The sequence below is a fragment of the Lithobates pipiens genome, unplaced genomic scaffold, assembly GCF_037356315.1.
Source record: "Lithobates pipiens isolate NorthernLeopardFrog02 unplaced genomic scaffold, aLitPip1_a1.2 Scaffold_16, whole genome shotgun sequence".
Lineage (NCBI taxonomy): Eukaryota > Metazoa > Chordata > Amphibia > Anura > Ranidae > Lithobates > Lithobates pipiens.
In genome coordinates this window covers 333,504,277-333,521,785 of record NW_027507748.1, presented here as the reverse complement: position 1 = coordinate 333,521,785, position 17,509 = coordinate 333,504,277, and the positions used below count along the sequence as shown (strand labels likewise).

Below are 17,509 nucleotides of genomic sequence, written 5' to 3'. Positions count from 1 at the left end.
TCAGCATGGGGACAAGGTGCTTTGGGGGCAACCCCAAAGCACCCTCCCAATGTTGAGGGCATGTGGCCTGGTACGGTTCAGGAGAGGGGCACTCTCTTGTTCCCCCTCTTTTCCTGCAGCCTGCCAGTTTGCATGCTCAGATAAGGGTCTAGTATGGATTATGCGCCACTTTACAGGCATACTATAGACACCCCCCAGGTACGAAATGTAAAGGAATATAACACTTATTTTTTTCACTTTAAGCATTATTAAAATCACTGCTCCCGAAAAAACTGATGTTTTTAAAACTTTTTTTTGCATTGATACATGTCCCCTGGGGCAGGACCCAGGTCCCCAAACACTTTTTATGACAATACCATGCATATAAGCCTTTAAAATTAGCACTTTTGATTTTTCATGTTCGTGTCCCATAGACTTTAATGGTGTTTGCGTGTTCGAAATACATTTTTTCCTGTTCGCATGTTCTGATGCAAACCGAATGGGGGGGAGGGGGGTTGGGGGTTCAGCCCATCCCTAGTCATGAAGTATAAAGTTCTGTACTCTGTTATTGAACAGGTGTAAGTCATACAAGGTAACTGTCTAGTAATAGGCAGTGGTGTTGAGAAGTGCTAAGGAATTCTAAATCATGAGAAAGGCAGGAGGAGAAGATGGGACACAGCATTAGGAAAGAAATGGGATAAGGAAGGAAGTAACAGGTAGGTAGAAACAGGAGTATGGGCTGAGAAGATTCTGGGGTGAGTGGGTACATTGTAGGTGGTATATTTACTAAAGGCAAATAGACTATGAGTTTTGCAAATGTAATTGCTCCAGCTTAGTAAATGAGTGGAAGGTCTGCTGAATTCTATCATCCAATCATGTACAAGAATAAAATGTGTTTTTTTTCCTTGCATGTGACTGGGTATTCTTTGCAAAGTGAAGCTTCATTTAGTTTCCTAAGCTCTGGAGCAACTGCATTTGCAAAGTACACAGTCTATTTGCCCTTAGTAAATGACCCCCAATGACTCCAATAGGGGTTGGTGTTTAACTGTAAATTCTGGTTCAGAGAGTTGAGGTAGAAAGGCTGTAAAGATACTATTAGTATTTTTTTATGTATTTGTATTCATCTGAACATAGGAAAACTGCCCATGTTGACCATGCAGATAAGAAATCAGCAAATGTATCTTGAGCTAAGTCTATGGCTTCTTTTGTCTTATAAATTAAATTATTTTGTTTAACCATACTAGTAAAGTGGAGTTTGAGATTTCCAGTAGAATAGGATGAGTATCTTACTAGTGCTTATTAAGTGTAAAAATAGAGATTGATTATAGTCAAGTGCAGGTTGAGCACTGAAGTGTAGAATACTTAGTCCTGAAATTAGTTGAATGCCAGGGCCTGGGATTTTGCTAATCGTTTACGGTATAGAGTCCCAAAATGGGTTTATTTGCTTGCATTCCCAGCAGATATGGATGATAGTTTCTCCTTATCCCAGTAAATTTTCAGCCTAACAATTGCTCCTTCATATTGAGGAAATATGACTGAGGCTGACTCACTGGAAATAATCGTTTTTTTCTTTAAAATAAAAAAATAGAAAATGTGATTGATTTTTCCTTTGTGCAGAGTTTCTTAAAGAGTTTAATTGGTTTTATAATGAGATTATTTTGCTTCTGGTTGGGTAAGAAATATTTGATTTGCATTTAAGCTGCATGTCTTTTATTGGTAATGAACATGGGTGAACAAATTTACCCTTAAAGTGATTGTAAAGTCTTGTTTTTTTTTTTTCTATTAAAATAATAAACATATTATACTTACCTGCTCTGTGCAGTTGGTTTTGCACAGAGCAGCTCAATCCTCTTCTTGGGTCCCTGGCTGGGGCTACTGGTCCCTCCCTCCTGTTGAGTGCCCCCATAAGCTGCATCTCTGTTTATCCATTCAGACACAGAGCTGTGGTCCTATCCCTCTCTCTCCTGATTGGCTAACTGAGTTTGATTGACTGCATTGGGAACCAATGGGGCCGCTGCTGTGTCTCAGCCAATCAGGAGGAGGGAGAACCCCGAATGGATGAGGGACTCGTGGACATCGCAGGATAGGGATGGGGCTCAGGTAAGTATTAGGGGGGCTGGGGGGGGGGGCTGCTGCACACAGAAGGCTTTTTATCTTAATGCATATAATACGATAAAAAAAAAACGTCTGCTTTTACAATCCTTTTAAGCCTGGTACACACTACTAGATTTTTTTATGTTTAACCCAGCAGGGCTGAACAGAAAAAACCTGACAGCTCAGGGGGAGCCCCTGTACTAACTATGCAATGTTAGTACATCAATCTTCTCTGCTGTGCTATTGTGTTCTGACGGGGGGACTGTCAACACCCCCCACCCCTCAGAAGACTCTGGTCAGCATTCTCAGCCATTGACTGAGAGTGCTGATCGGGAGCCAATCGACAGGCCTTCGACATAAACAGCTGGCTTCTGTTGGACCACAGGTCGAATGTCAGCTGGTTTCTTATAAATCGACTGATACCCCCCAACATTCGACCCGTGTGTATTAGGCTTTCGAAACAAGGTGCTGAGCTTGAAGTTGCACTTGGAGGCCCCAAGGGAGTAACTTTTTTTGGTTTCCTGGTGGCAGATCTGGATGGTATATTATTAGGGTTAAGAGGTTGGAGGTGGAAGAGATGAGCAGGGTTAAAGATACCTGTATATGTGGAAAGGGGAGTAACATTGAGTTGATCAGTGGATGGCATGATAAAAATTATCCACATCAATACCAATGACTTTGCCTTCCAGGGAGAACCAGTCTTTCTGACCTGAGTGGTAATTTTAGTGAATGACCTGGCTAAGAATACAAGTCTAGTGGTGATTTTTGGTATTGGGGAGGTCAGTTCCTCAAGCGTATGTTGGTTTCATTAGTTGTTGGAAAATAATCCTTGGTTTCAAGGAGGACAATAAGAATTTGGACACATGAGATTGAAGAGAATTACATTTGAACTTGGGGTTTCACAATAGCAATTGTCTGAAAGAAATATATTACATACAGTATATACTTATAGTAGTGTATTCATTTTGAGTGCTGCAACTCATCCAAACCTGTATAGTGGTCGATTCACCCATTTTTTTTAAGTCAAGGCCAATTAGTTGCAGGAAGGGCTGGTCATTTTGTGAGAAAAAATAAGGTTTTAACAGGAGAACAATCGTTTTAAAGTATCATGATAAGGAGATTATAGTGGGACACTAAGGGGTCTATGTGTAAATAAAAAAATATAAAACAATGCCTCTTCATTTATGCAAACATAATAATATTTGTAAAATGTCAATTTCTATTTGTTACCCTTTGCCAGTCAAATTTAATGTTCCCGAACATTCAATCCTAAGAAAAAAATAGCCAAAAGAACATTCAACCTAAATTATCTTAAAGGCATATAGGCCAGGGCTCAAAATTTCAAGTCCTGAGCTACTAGCCAGGCCTTAAGAGTTACTCACCACCAGTTGCCCCAGCCAACCCCTACCCTGCCGCGCCCCTAATTCTGCCCCTAAACACACTATCATAAATTATCTCATGAAATTACACTTAAATGTTTTATGCAGAATTAAGTTACAAAAATAAATAATAACACCTTTCTCAGTGCCCATCAGTGCAGCCTCACCTGTGCCCAACAATGAGGCCTACCTATGCCCATCAATGTCTCTTCACCTGTGCCCAACAATGCAGCCTACCTATGCCCACCGATGCTGCTTCACCTGTGCCCAACAATATAGCCTACCTGTGCCATCCATGCCGCTTCATCTCTCCCCAAGAATGCAACCTACCTGTGCCCAACAATGCAACCTACATGTGTCCATCAAGCCACTTCACCTGTGCCCAACAATTCAGCCTACCTATGCCCAACAATATAGCAACAATGCAACCTACATGTGTCCATAAAAGCTGCTTCACTTGTGCCAAACAATGCCGCCTACCTGTGCCCATCAATGCCTCTTCACCTTTGCCCAAAAATGCAACCTACCTGTGTCCATCAATGCCACGTCACCTGTACACAACAATGCAGCCTACCTGTGCCAAACAATTCAACCTACCTGTGTGCATCAATGCCCTTTCACCTGTGCCCAACAATGCAGCCTATCTGTGTCCATCAATGCCGCTTCACTTGTGCCCAACAATGCAGCCTACCTGTGTCCATCAATGCCACTTCACCTGTGCACAACAATGCAGCCTAGCTGTGCCCATCAATGCCTCTTCACCTGTACCCAATATTGCAACCTACCTGTGTCCATCAATGCCATTTCATCTGTGCCCAACAGTGCAGCCTATCTGTGCCCAACAATGCAACCTATCTGTGTCCATCAATGTCGCTTCACTTGTGCCCAACAATGCAGCCTACCTGTGTCCATCAATGCCACTTCACCTGTGCACAACAATGCAGCCTAGCTGTGCCCATCAATGCCTCTTCACCTGTACCCAATATTGCAACCTACCTGTGTCCATCAATGCCATTTCATCTGTGCCCAACAGTGCAGCCTATCTGTGCCCAACAATGCAACCTATCTGTGTCCATCAATGCCGCTTCACTTGTGCCCAACAATGCAGCCTACCTGTGTCCATCAATGCCACTTCACCTGTGCACAACAATGCAGCCTAGCTGTGCCCATCAATGCCACTTCACCTGTACCCAATATTGAAACCTACCTGTGTCCATCAATGCCATTTCATCTGTGCCCAACAGTGCAGCCTATCTGTGCCCAACAATGCAACCTATCTGTGTCCATCAATGCCGCTTCACTAGTGCCCAACAATGCAGCCTACCTGTGTCCATCAATGCCACTTCACCTGTGCCCAACAATGTAGCCTAGCTGTGCCCATCAATGCCACTTCACCTGTGCCCAACAATGCAACCTACCTGTGTCCATCAATGCCACTTCACCTGTGCACAACAATGCAGCCTACCTGTGCCCAACAATGCAACATACTATTGTCCATCAATGCCGCTTCACCTGTGCCCAACAATGCAGCCTATCAGTGTCCATCAACCCTGCTTCACTTGTACCAAAAAATGCAGCCTACCTGCGCCCAGCAATGCAACCAACTTGTGTCTATCAATGCCGCTTCACCTGTGCTCAACAATGAAGCCTACCTGTGTCCATTAGTGCTGCTTCGCCTGTGCCCAACAATGCAGCCTACTTGTGTCCATCAATGCCACTTCACCTGTGCTCAACAATGCAGCCTACCTATGCCCATCAATACCTCTTCATCTGTGCCCAACAATGCAACCTACCTGTGTCCATCAATGCCACTTCACCCGTGCCCGACAATACAGCCTACCTATGTCCAACAATGCAGCCTACCTGTGCCTAACAATGCAGCCTACCCGTGTGCAATAATGCAGCCTGCTTGTGCAGGGGAAGAGATAGGAGTGGAAGTGGATTTTTGGGCAGATCATCGGAACATCACTGTAACAGCTTTCATTTGAATTGCCGAGTGTTCCGATCGCTTGCCGTCACATACAGCCCCGCCTCTTGGCCCGGGGTACTGTGATACATGTCACACATCCCGGAATTGGACAGGTGTTCTGTCTATCAAAGTATCCGGCTGTAGAAATGGTTAAAAATGCCCGAACGTCACAGAAGAGCTTTGCAGGAGCTTCAGAATTGCTGCCCATTGATTTCAATGGCAGGGGTGGTTTAGCACCACTCCCGCACCGCCACAAAAATGCTGCTTGCAGGACTTTTTTCCAGTCCTGCAAGTGCCCCACCCCAGTGTGTAAGCACTCAGACTTTCACACTTGGGTGGCTTGAGAGGTGCTTTTCAGGCACTATTTTTAGCTCTAAAATGCCTGAAAGCGCTCTCAGTGTAAAAGTAGCCTAAAGCCCCATGCACACATTCTTATTTTCCAACTGGAAATGTTGGATGTCAGGCTTTTGGTGGAAAATCCGACCCTGTGTATGCTCCATCGGACAATTGTTGTCAGACTTTCCGCCAACAAATGTTGGCTAGCATGTCTTCAAATTTTCCGCCAACAAATGTATGTTGTCGGATTTTCCGATCGTGTGTACACAAGTCCATTAGACAAAAGTCCAAAGTACAAACATGCATGCTCAGAAGCAGAAGTGTTCGGTCTTGTAAATTAGCGAATGTAATGGAAAACTAACATTCGTGACGTGGCAAATTATGAAATCTCCAAATGCAGTGCGCAATTCTCTTCTTCTTTAATGGGATCATAATGAAGCTGCTTTGCTGGTGATAATGATGGAGTTATTGGAAACTCATTTTCAAAGGCTTTTTTTTCTAGTGATATCAAGAATAATATTATCATGCTTTTTTTTATTTTATTTGGGCAAGTTACCACAACACCATTATCCTGAAGTTTTTAAGATCAAAGTAAATTAACTAAAGTATGAATTAAGCTGTGGCGCTAAAACCTTTTCTAACAAATATCCTGGTGTCAAAAAGGTGTGTAAAGATCTAATCAGTGTAATAAATAGATGGCCCTGTTTATTGCCCCGGAAAATAATATAAATAAATGTTGTGAATTGATGTGAAATGTGTGGTCTCCTGAGGACCACCTTATAGGTGGTACCTACCAAATATTATATATATACTTCTTATAAATGCGTGTTGTGTAGAAAAGACAATTTTTTCCTGTTGGCATGCAACTCAAAAAGTACACATGTGTTATAACCAAAGAATAGTGAAAATATTTCATAAAAATGTAAATAAATAAACCATATATGCTAAGTGAGAGAGATCATATGCAAACCACAAGTCACTATATTAGTGGTCTGTAAACTGTGCTCTATATTATGAGTCCCAAGAGTGACAGTCCAAGAACAGCAAAAACAAAAAGAATTCTTTCAATGCCCAAACAAATTTTTTCAAATCGCATCACACAGTTGCTCGAAAAAACGCATAAAGTCTCTTCAAGTAAAAAGGGTAGACCAAAGTGACTAGTGCAGAAAGGTTAGGAACAATCTTCTCCGGTGCGCCACTCAGTGTCAGAGAAATAATTGCGCTCACCAGACAGAGAACCCTGAAAGGGTTAGCCGAGCAGTCACAGTATAAGCCACTGTGCAGCTTTCCTTGGGCTCTGCTCCTGCTGTGCTGGGGGAATGTTCGCCCTGTTTAGGATATAAAAAAGTAAAAGTAAAGTAAAAAGTGTGCGCAGGGAGGTGCTGCCATGAGGCCTATTTCTCTGACACTGAGTGGCGCACCGGAGAAGATTGTTCCTAACCTTTCTGCACTAGTCACTTTGGTCTACCCTTTTTACTTGAAGAGACTTTATGCGTTTTTTCGAGCAACTGTGTGATGCGATTTGAAAAAATTTGTTTGGGCATTGAAAGAATTCTTTTTGTTTTTGCTGTTCTTGGACTGTCACTCTTGGGACTCATAATATAGAGCACAGTTTACAGACCACTAATATAGTGACTTGTGGTTTGCATATGATCTCTCTCACTTAGCATATATGGTTTATTTATTTACATTTTTATGAAATATTTTCACTATTCTTTGGTTATAACACATGTGTACTTTTTGAGTTGCATGCCAACAGGAAAAAATTGTCTTTTCTACACAACACGCATTTATAAGAAGTATATATATAATATTTGGTAGGTACCACCTATAAGGTGGTCCTCAGGAGACCACATATTTCACATCAATTCACAACATTTATTTATATTATTTTCCGGGGCAATAAACAGGGCCATCTATTTATTACACTGATTAGATCTTTACACACCTTTTTGACACCAGGATATTTGTTAGAAAAGGTTTTAGCGCCACAGCTTAATTCATACTTTATCTCTGACCTACTCCTTTATTTTAAGGGGTAGATTCTAAGCACAGGCAGCTTCAACCTCTCGAGTTTACTTTTTATCTCATTTTTATTTTCACCTGTTTTTCTTTCAGTTTTGCAGTGTATAGGCATTATATCTGTCCATAGCGCAATCTTATTTACTTATTTTCAAAGTAAATTAACTGCCTACTCCCAAACTGTCATTTGAAGTAAAACACAAGTTTTATTCTCCACAATTTTTTTTTATTGTGCATTAAAAAGAAAAAAAATTACACATGCTATCTGCCAATAGAACTTAACCAAAAAGTGCATTCTATGCATCCAAAAATATAGAAAATATACCAAATCAAATCATTATTCAAGCAAAAAAAAAATGTCAAAGCAATAACTCCAAGGCCAATAATAATTAACACGTTATCTCCTCCGATTCCGCAACATGTCTGGTTGACGAACGGCCATTCAGAAACAAACTGAAAAGTACAAAATGAAAAACACAAAAAGAAAAGCACAAATCAACATTCACCAAACTTCTACTAACACTAATTTAGCAGAAGGAGCTCAAAGGGAGGCGCTAAAGAGCTGAAAAATCATGTAGTACATCTAGTATGTCACTACAGTCGTAATTGTTGGCCAACATTTGTGTGACCGTGTGTATACAAGACAAGTTTGAGCCAACACCCTTCGGACAAAATTTCACGGTTTTGTTAGCGGAAAGTTCGATCATGTGTACGAGGCATAAGAGTTAAAGAACATTCACCAGTAGAAAAAATTCCCTAAAATTGTAGGCTAGGAAAATTTTGGTCAGCAAGGGAAATAATATGTTTAAGTAATGTAAAAATACAATACATTTTATGTCTGATTCTAAGGTTAGCTTTAACGCTAAATGAACTTGGGTCAGCTCCTGAGCTAGCTTCAGAGCCAACTACTGACTGTATGAAGCTTTAAGCTGCATTCACATCTGCAGAATGTGCATTAAAGAAGAAGTCCAGCCAAAGCTCGTTTGGCTGCACTTCTCCTATGGATCACAGGAGTGAAATTTGTTTTGCACTCCTGTGACCCGTTTTCAATATAGAGCAGGCTGAAGTGTACGCTCTGCTGACGTCACCAATGTCAGTCAAGGCACCGCGTTATCCCAACAATGGGAGTCTGTATCCACCAGGTGCCTGGATTGACGCCCATCTCAGCCTCTCAGCGATCTGCTGAAAGCCTTAGATAGCCACTCCTCACCCCTCCACAGCTCAGCGCTCCAGTAAGCGAGGAGAGAGAAGAGCGGAGAGCTGTGACTGACAGTCTCTCTGTTCACGGAGTTCTGAAAAACGAGCAGTTGGCGATGTTCCATGACTCAGTTCTCAGTGAATGGACTGATGCTGCATCCACCTAGGTACATGCTCAGTTTGGTGTGTATTGCTTTTGTTTTTGGGAGGGTCCAGACTTTGTCAGTCTCATAGGGCAGTCAGAGTAGAATGAAAACTCCTCCTACATGCTTTAACCAGACACTGATAAAAGTCGCAAGACTGATATATACTGCTGATGAGAAAAGGTATTTAGAAGTTTATATTTACTGAAATAATTGCATTTCTATGTTTTGTGTACTGACTAGATATAGTGAATGCAGGGTCCTGGGTTTAGTAACACAAAGTCCCATCTCTCATCTGATTTTTCTCTAAAAAAGTTATTTATGGTGTTTTCAATAGTTTCTGATGTATTAAGGTTGCTCAATAATAGCAATACAGTTTTGTTTTTTTGTTTTTATATGATAAATAATCAATTGTTTATTTTGCTTTTTATTTTTTTGAATGTTCAAAAAGACTAGTGTGGTTGATCCCCTCCCATCATCCTCTACCCCAAACATATTAACCCCAGACGTACAAGATCACACCTCCTTGGTTAGAGCAATGAAAATAAGCAGGCCTCTGCCATGATACCATACCATATACCATGCCAGCCATTACAGTATATATATATATATATATATATATATATATATATATATATATATATATATACTGTATATATATATATATATATATATATATATATATATATATATATATATATATATATATATATACTGTATATATATATATATATATATACATAGTCACGTTTCTGCACGTTTTTGTAATGTTATGAAAGGATGAAAAAGAATCAGCAGATCAGCTGATGTCAGCGCAATGGGAAATGATTCAGATATCTAATAATATCAGTTATCTATGCCAATTCTTATCAGATCTCAGCTCAGATAAACAAATGTGTTCATAAAAACTTTTGCCAAGGGCTGAAACTGCTGTTATTTATCTTTATAATATTGAAATTAGTGACTATTTCTTTTGTTGCAGCTTGTGACCAGCTGGCCCTAGGAGTGGTTGCTATTTTTGGACCATCCCACAGTTCGTCCTCCAACGCTGTCCAGTCTATTTGCAATGCATTGGAAGTACCGCATATACAGGTCCGATGGAAGCACCATCCTTTAGATAACAGAGACAGCTTCTATGTAAACTTGTATCCAGACTATGCTTCTCTAAGCCATGCAATCTTGGATCTTGTACAGTTTTTAAAGTGGAGGTCGGCTACAGTAGTTTATGATGACAGCACAGGTATGGTAGCTTTCTTTGAATTAAATTTACTATGTTTTATTTATAACACCTAAGAACACTACAAATATATATATATATATATATATATATATATATATATATATATATATTTGTGTGTCTAGATTGTACACTTCATGTTAATAAATTTTTACTGTAGCAATTTGTGTAAATCAATACTATAGTACTGTGTTTTCAACTGCAACAGTCACTATATATTTTAAAGGAAAAACAGAAGGCACTTCTAAGTGCAGCATTTAAAAGTAATTATTCATCAAAAAGCAGTTAAAAGCACTTACAAAAGAGGCATCTCAGCCGGCAGTGATGAATATCCTGCTCCATCCTTTGCCTCTAGGGGGGAGAGCTGACCAGCAGCTGTGACTAGTGATGGACGAACTTCCGACGGGACGTTTCGCGAACGCGAAACGCGAACGGGCACAAACGTTCGCGAAAACGACCGTTCGCCGCGGGCTCCATTGACTTCAATGGGAGGCGAATTTCGCAAACCTTTAGGTCGAATTTGCGGCCACGGGGTAATTATTAGGGGGTAGCACGTAGTCCCACCACCTGGACAATAGCATAATACATGTATGAGGTGAATTTGGGATCGATAACTACAAGCATTTTTTTTTTATTTGGGAAATTGTTCTGACAATTCAGGACTATGGAGCTAATGAAGGCAATGGAGGAGAGGGAAGGTCAGGGACCAGGGTAGGCAAACAAGAGGGTGCAGGAGATACAGAGCACTGACAGCAGCACCGTAATACAGAGCACTGACATCAGCACCGTGACATACAGCGCTGACAGCAGCTCCGTGACATACAGCGCTGACAGCAGCTCCGTGACATACAGCGCTGACAGCAGCTCCGTGACATACAGCGCTGACAGCAGCACCGTGACATACAGCGCTGACAGCAGCTCCGTGACATACAGCGCTGACAGCAGCTTGACAGCAGCTCCGTGACATACAGCGCTGACAGCAGCTCCGTGACATACAGCACTGACAGCAGCTCCGTGACATACAGCGCTGACAGCAGCTCCGTGACATACAGCGCTGACAGCAGCACCGTGACATACAGCGCTGACAGCAGCTCCGTGACATACAGCGCTGACAGCAGCTCCGTGACATACAGCGCTGACAGCAGCTCCGTGACATACAGCACTGACAGCAGCTCCGTGACATACAGCGCTGACAGCAGCTCCGTGACATACAGCGCTGACAGCAGCACCGTGACATACAGCGCTGACAGCAGCTCCGTGACATACAGCGCTGACAGCAGCTCCGTGACATACAGCGCTGACAGCAGCTCCGTGACATACAGCGCTGACAGCAGCACCGTAAGCAGCCCCAGGAGGAAGTCAGCACAGCACAGGGATGGTGTGATCCCCTCATAATAAGAACCCCCAGGAGGAAGTCAGCACAGCACAGGGATGGTGGGAGCCCCTCATAATAAGAACCCCCAGGAGGAAGTCAGCACAGCACAGGGATGGTGGGAGCCCCTCATAATAAGAACACCCAGGAGGAAGTCAGCACAGCACAGGGATGGTGGGAACCCCTCATAATAAGCAGCCCCAGTAGAAATATGACACCGCTCAACCTCTTCAAAGAGGAGGGTAGGGGCATATAGTACGGTGTGCTTTTTTGGGTCAGGGAAGTGAGCCAAATGAATTAAGAAGGTCTGTGTGCTTGATTCCAAAAATTGTTTATAGACATATACATGGTCTACTGATCACATGTGTTGAATTCCTCCGAGATCCATGCCTCATTCATTTTTAGAAATGTGAGGTAGTTAACACTGTCGTGAGCTAGGCGAGTACGCTTATCGGTCACAATCCCCCCTGCTGCGCTGAACGTCCTTTCGGACAGGACACTGGATGAGGGGCAAGCCAACAGTTCGATTGCAAATTGGGCAAGCTCTGGCCAGAGGTCAAGCCTGCCCACCCAGTAGTCTAGGGGTTCATCACTCCTCAGAGCGTCCACATCGGCCGTTAACCCAATGTAGTCGGACACCTGACGGTCTAGGCGTTCCCTGATGCTGGATCCGGATGACACCTGTCGATGGGTCGGCTGAAAGAATGACCTCATATCCGAAGTCACCAACACATCTTCAAACCGGCCTCTTCTTGCAGGCGCTGTTGGATTGGTACCCGCAAATCCTTCTCTGGGAGTGGGAATTGCTCCTCTGCCAGCGCACGCAAAAGCAGAATGCAGCATTTCTCGAAGCAAGGCCTGGAAGTGCTGCATTCTGACAGCCCTCTGCGACGGCGGTAACATTTCCGCCATTTTGTGTTTGTACCGGGGATCTAAGTACGTTGCCACCCAGTACTGGTCCTTGACCCTCATGCTTTTTATACGGGGGTCCCTATTAAAACACTGGAGCATGAAGGCCCCCATTTGCACTCAAGCGGAAGGTATGTGGTGGTGGTGGTGTTGTTGGTGGTAGTGTCTTTGGGGGTGCACATAGCAGAGAGTGAAGAAGAGGGTGCAGATCGAGAGGATGAGGAGGGTGCAGAAGAATAAGGCTGAGTGAGCCACTCAACCAAGTCTGGTGCGTCCTTTAAAGTAATTGAACGCACCTTCTGCAACTTCCCACTTTGGCTCAAGGCTGTTGCTCCTGCCCTACCCCTACCACCCCTGCGGAAGGGCCTGCCTCTTCCTCTGCCTGTCATTTTTTAAATCACCCTGTGACAAAACTCTTAGTCCCTATACCGCTGAAGGACTGCTGCAGTATAGGGCAGCGGTCAGCAGTAGTGCACGTCAACCCTATGTATTGTGGACCGATAGCGGTCCTTACAGAACAGCAGACTGTACTGCACTCAGGCCTATGTACCGTAGCACCCTATACCAAGTTACCAGTCCTTATAAAAACTTTTGTGGACCAAGCAGGTTGTGTGTTAGTGATTAGCAGACTGTACGTCAGTCCCTATACCAATGAAGGACTGCTGCAGTATAGGGCAGCGGTCAGCAGTAGTGCACGGCAACCCTATGTATTGTGGACCGATAGCGGTCCTTACAGAACAGCAGACTGTACTGCACTCAGGCCTATGTACCGTAGCACCCTATACCAAGTTACCAGTCCTTATAAGAACTTTTGTGGACCAAGCAGGTTGTGTGTTAGTGATTAGCAGACTGTACGTCAGTCCCTATACCAATGAAGGACTGCTGCAGTATAGGGCAGCGGTCAGCAGTAGTGCACGTCAACCCTATGTATTGTGGACCGATAGCGGTCCTTACAGAACAGCAGACTGTACTGCACTCAGGCCTATGTACCGTAGCACCCTATACCAAGTTACCAGTCCTTATAAAAACTTTTGTGGACCAAGCAGGTTGTGTGTTAGTGATTAGCAGACTGTACGTCAGTCCCTATACCAATGAAGGACTGCTGCAGTATAGGGCAGCGGTCAGCAGTAGTGCACGGCAACCCTATGTATTGTGGACCGATAGCGGTCCTTACAGAACAGCAGACTGTAACGCACTCAGGCCTATGTACCGTAGCACCCTATACCAAGTTACCAGTCCTTATAAGAACTTTTGTGGACCAAGCAGGTTGTGTGTTAGTGATTAGCAGACTGTACGTCAGTCCCTATACCAATGAAGGACTGCTGCAGTATAGGGCAGCGGTCAGCAGTAGTGCACGGCAACCCTATGTATTGTGGACCGATAGCGGTCCTTACAGAACAGCAGACTGTACTGCACTCAGGCCTATGTACCGTAGCACCCTATACCAAGTTACCAGTCCTTATAAGAACTTTTGTGGACCAAGCAGGTTGTGTGTTAGTGTTTAGCAGACTGTGCGTCAGTCCCTATACCGCTGAAGGACTGCTGCAGTATAGGGCAGCGGTCAGCAGTAGTGCACGGCAACCCTATGTATTGTGGACCGATAGCGGTCCTTACAGAACAGCAGACTGTACTGCACTCAGGCCTATGTACCGTAGCACCCTATACCAAGTTACCAGTCCTTATAAGAACTTTTGTGGACCAAGCAGGTTGTGTGTTAGTGTTTAGCAGACTGTGCGTCAGTCCCTATACCGCTGAAGGACTGCTGCAGTATAGGGCAGCGGTCAGCAGTAGTGCACGGCAACCCTATGTATTGTGGACCGATAGCGGTCCTTACAGAACAGCAGACTGTACTGCACTCAGGCCTATGTACCGTAGCACCCTATACCAAGTTACCAGTCCTTATAAGAACTTTTGTGGACCAAGCAGGTTGTGTGTTAGTGTTTAGCAGACTGTGCGTCAGTCCCTATACCGCTGAAGGACTGCTGCAGTATAGGGCAGCGGTCAGCAGTAGTGCACGGCAACCCTATGTATTGTGGACCGATAGCGGTCCTTACAGAACAGCAGACTGTAACGCACTCAGGCCTATGTACCGTAGCACCCTATACCAAGTTACCAGTCCTTATAAGAACTTTTGTGGACCAAGCAGGTTGTGTGTTAGTGATTAGCAGACTGTACGTCAGTCCCTATACCAATGAAGGACTGCTGCAGTATAGGGCAGCGGTCAGCAGTAGTGCACGGCAACCCTATGTATTGTGGACCGATAGCGGTCCTTACAGAACAGCAGACTGTAACGCACTCAGGCCTATGTACCGTAGCACCCTATACCAAGTTACCAGTCCTTATAAGAACTTTTGTGGACCAAGCAGGTTGTGTATTAGTGTTTAGCAGACTGTGCGTCAGTCCCTATACCGCTGAAGGACTGCTGCAGTATAGGGCAGCGGTCAGCAGTAGTGCACGGCAACCCTATGTATTGTGGACCGATAGCAGTCCTTACAGAACAGCAGACTGTACTGCACTCAGGCCTATGTACCGTAGCACCCTATACCAAGTTACCAGTCCTTATAAGAACTTTTGTGGACCAAGCAGGTTGTGTGTTAGTGTTTAGCAGACTGTGCGTCAGTCCCTATACCGCTGAAGGACTGCTGCAGTATAGGGCAGCGGTCAGCAGTAGTGCACGTCAACCCTATGTATTGTGGACCGATAGCGGTCCTTACAGAACAGCAGACTGTAACGCACTCAGGCCTATGTACCGTAGCACCCTATACCAAGTTACCAGTCCTTATAAGAACTTTTGTGGACCAAGCAGGTTGTGTATTAGTGTTTAGCAGACTGTGCGTCAGTCCCTATACCGCTGAAGGACTGCTGCAGTATAGGGCAGCGGTCAGCAGTAGTGCACGGCAACCCTATCTATTGTGGACCGATAGCGGTCCTTACAGAACAGCAGACTGTACCGCACCCAAGCCTATGTACCGTAGCACCCTAGACAGACCAAGTTACCAGTCCTGATAAAGAGCTTTGTGGAACAAGTGAGTTGTGAATGATTAGCAGACTGCAGCAGAAGGGCAGCAGTCAAGTATAATATTCTTTCTATATTTGGAAGAAAGAATATTATACGTGTACAAGCCTATTACCGTACCACTGATACCAGTCCTGAAAAGAACCTTTGTGGAACTAATAGTAACAGCAAGTCTTTAAAATTATCCTCACTGCCTGACACACTGCTTCCTGCCTGTCCCTATACAAATTGGCAAAAAAGAGTAGGCTGGAACGATTAGCTGGAACAGCTCTTTTGTGGACCTGATAGTAACAGCTAATGATGATGATGATGATGATGATGAAGAAAGACTAATCTGGCTGAGCTGTCCCTAAAATAGCAGCATACAGCGCTCTGTCCCTTTATCTAAACTGACAAAAGAAACTCAGGCTGCTGACCTAACACCTATACCAGTCCTGAAAAGAACTTTTGTGTACCAAATAGCTAGCGTTTTCTCTGTCCCTACTCCACACAGGATCCTTTCCCTACAGTGACAGAAGAAAGAATGTAAAATGGCCACCGGATCGGGTGTATTTATAGGTTAGGGGGAATGTCCAAGTGTCCATGAGCTGTCATGTCTCAATTGGTTGTCCTGTAACACATGATAAACGTGTCACGAAAGGTTAAAGTTCTTGTATACATTAAACACGTAAGTCCGCCGGGGCGAACGACGGAAAAAGGCGTTCGAACCCGCGGACGGCGAAAGTCGGAAATTCGCCGCGAAACGACCGCCGGGCGAACCGTTCGGCCATCACTAGCTGTGACAGGAGAGGGAGAAGTGAGGAGGCAAGATGGCCATTCAGCTTCCAGAAACCATGCTGGAACGCATAGACCTGGAGTGACATCAAGCGGGAGCGGTAACGTGCTTCAGAGCATGTGCAGTTCGCTCCTTCATTGGTGGTCTGATGAAGGAGCAAACTGCGCATACGCTAAAACACATTACCGCCCACCTGCCTGTATGTTTGTGATCCTCCTTTGTGCCTGTATGACCCTCCAGCCATGGTGATACCAGCCATACCGGTATTGGTCTACGCGTTCTAGCATGGTTCCGAAAGCCGAACAGCCATATTGCCAGCTCGTTTCTCCCTCTTCTGTCACAGCTGCTGTTTGGCTTTCCCCCTAGAAGCTAAAGATGTGGTAGGAAATGCATCATGCTAGTTGAGATACCTGTGTTATTAACTATCTTGTAAGCCCTTGTACACATGGTCGGACATTCCGACAACAAAATCCGTCGGATTTTGTCCGAAACTTGTGTTGCATACACACGGTCGGACAAAGTTGTCAGAAAATCCGATCGTACGTAACGTGATGAAGTTATTTCATTAGGACGGGACTACGTTCAGGCTGGTAGCCAATAGCTTTGGTCTAGGAATTTGATCTGAGCATGCGTGGCACTTTATCCGATCGGAATTCTCTACACACAATCAGACAAAGTCCGATCGGTTCATGTTGTCGGAAAGTTTTATAGCCCAGCTCTAAAACTTTGTCCGTCAGATATTCTGACAGAAACAGTCCGATGGAGCCCACACACAGTCAGATTATCCGACAGCGCGGTCCAATCGGACATTTTCCTTCGGAATGTCCGACCATGTGTACATGTGCTTAGAGTGTTAACCCTTTTTTTATGACTATATACTTTTAAATTCTGCACTTAGACGTGCCTTCTGTTTTTCCTTTTATCCATACTAGAATTGCTTCCTCCTCCTGAAGTGCTTCTGGAAGTGTCTACCAGTCTTCAACATTTTAACCTTGATGTTTGATGCTAATATTGACGTGAAGGTCTTTTGGTACAGTCCACTGAAAGATAATTCCTGACAGAAGCGCCCTATCTTTCCTCT

The 17,509-nt window shown here is 44.1% G+C and overlaps 1 protein-coding gene across 1 annotated transcript in view; it reads left to right on the top strand.

Moving 5' to 3' along the window:
- Positions 1-17,509, top strand: part of GRIK3 (glutamate ionotropic receptor kainate type subunit 3) — a 792,036-nt gene that overhangs the window by 403,832 nt on the left and 370,695 nt on the right. Inside the window, exon 3 of the mRNA XM_077481789.1 lies at positions 10,102-10,359. Coding sequence (XP_077337915.1) covers positions 10,102-10,359 — 258 coding nt within the window. The remainder of the gene's footprint in view (positions 1-10,101; positions 10,360-17,509) is intronic.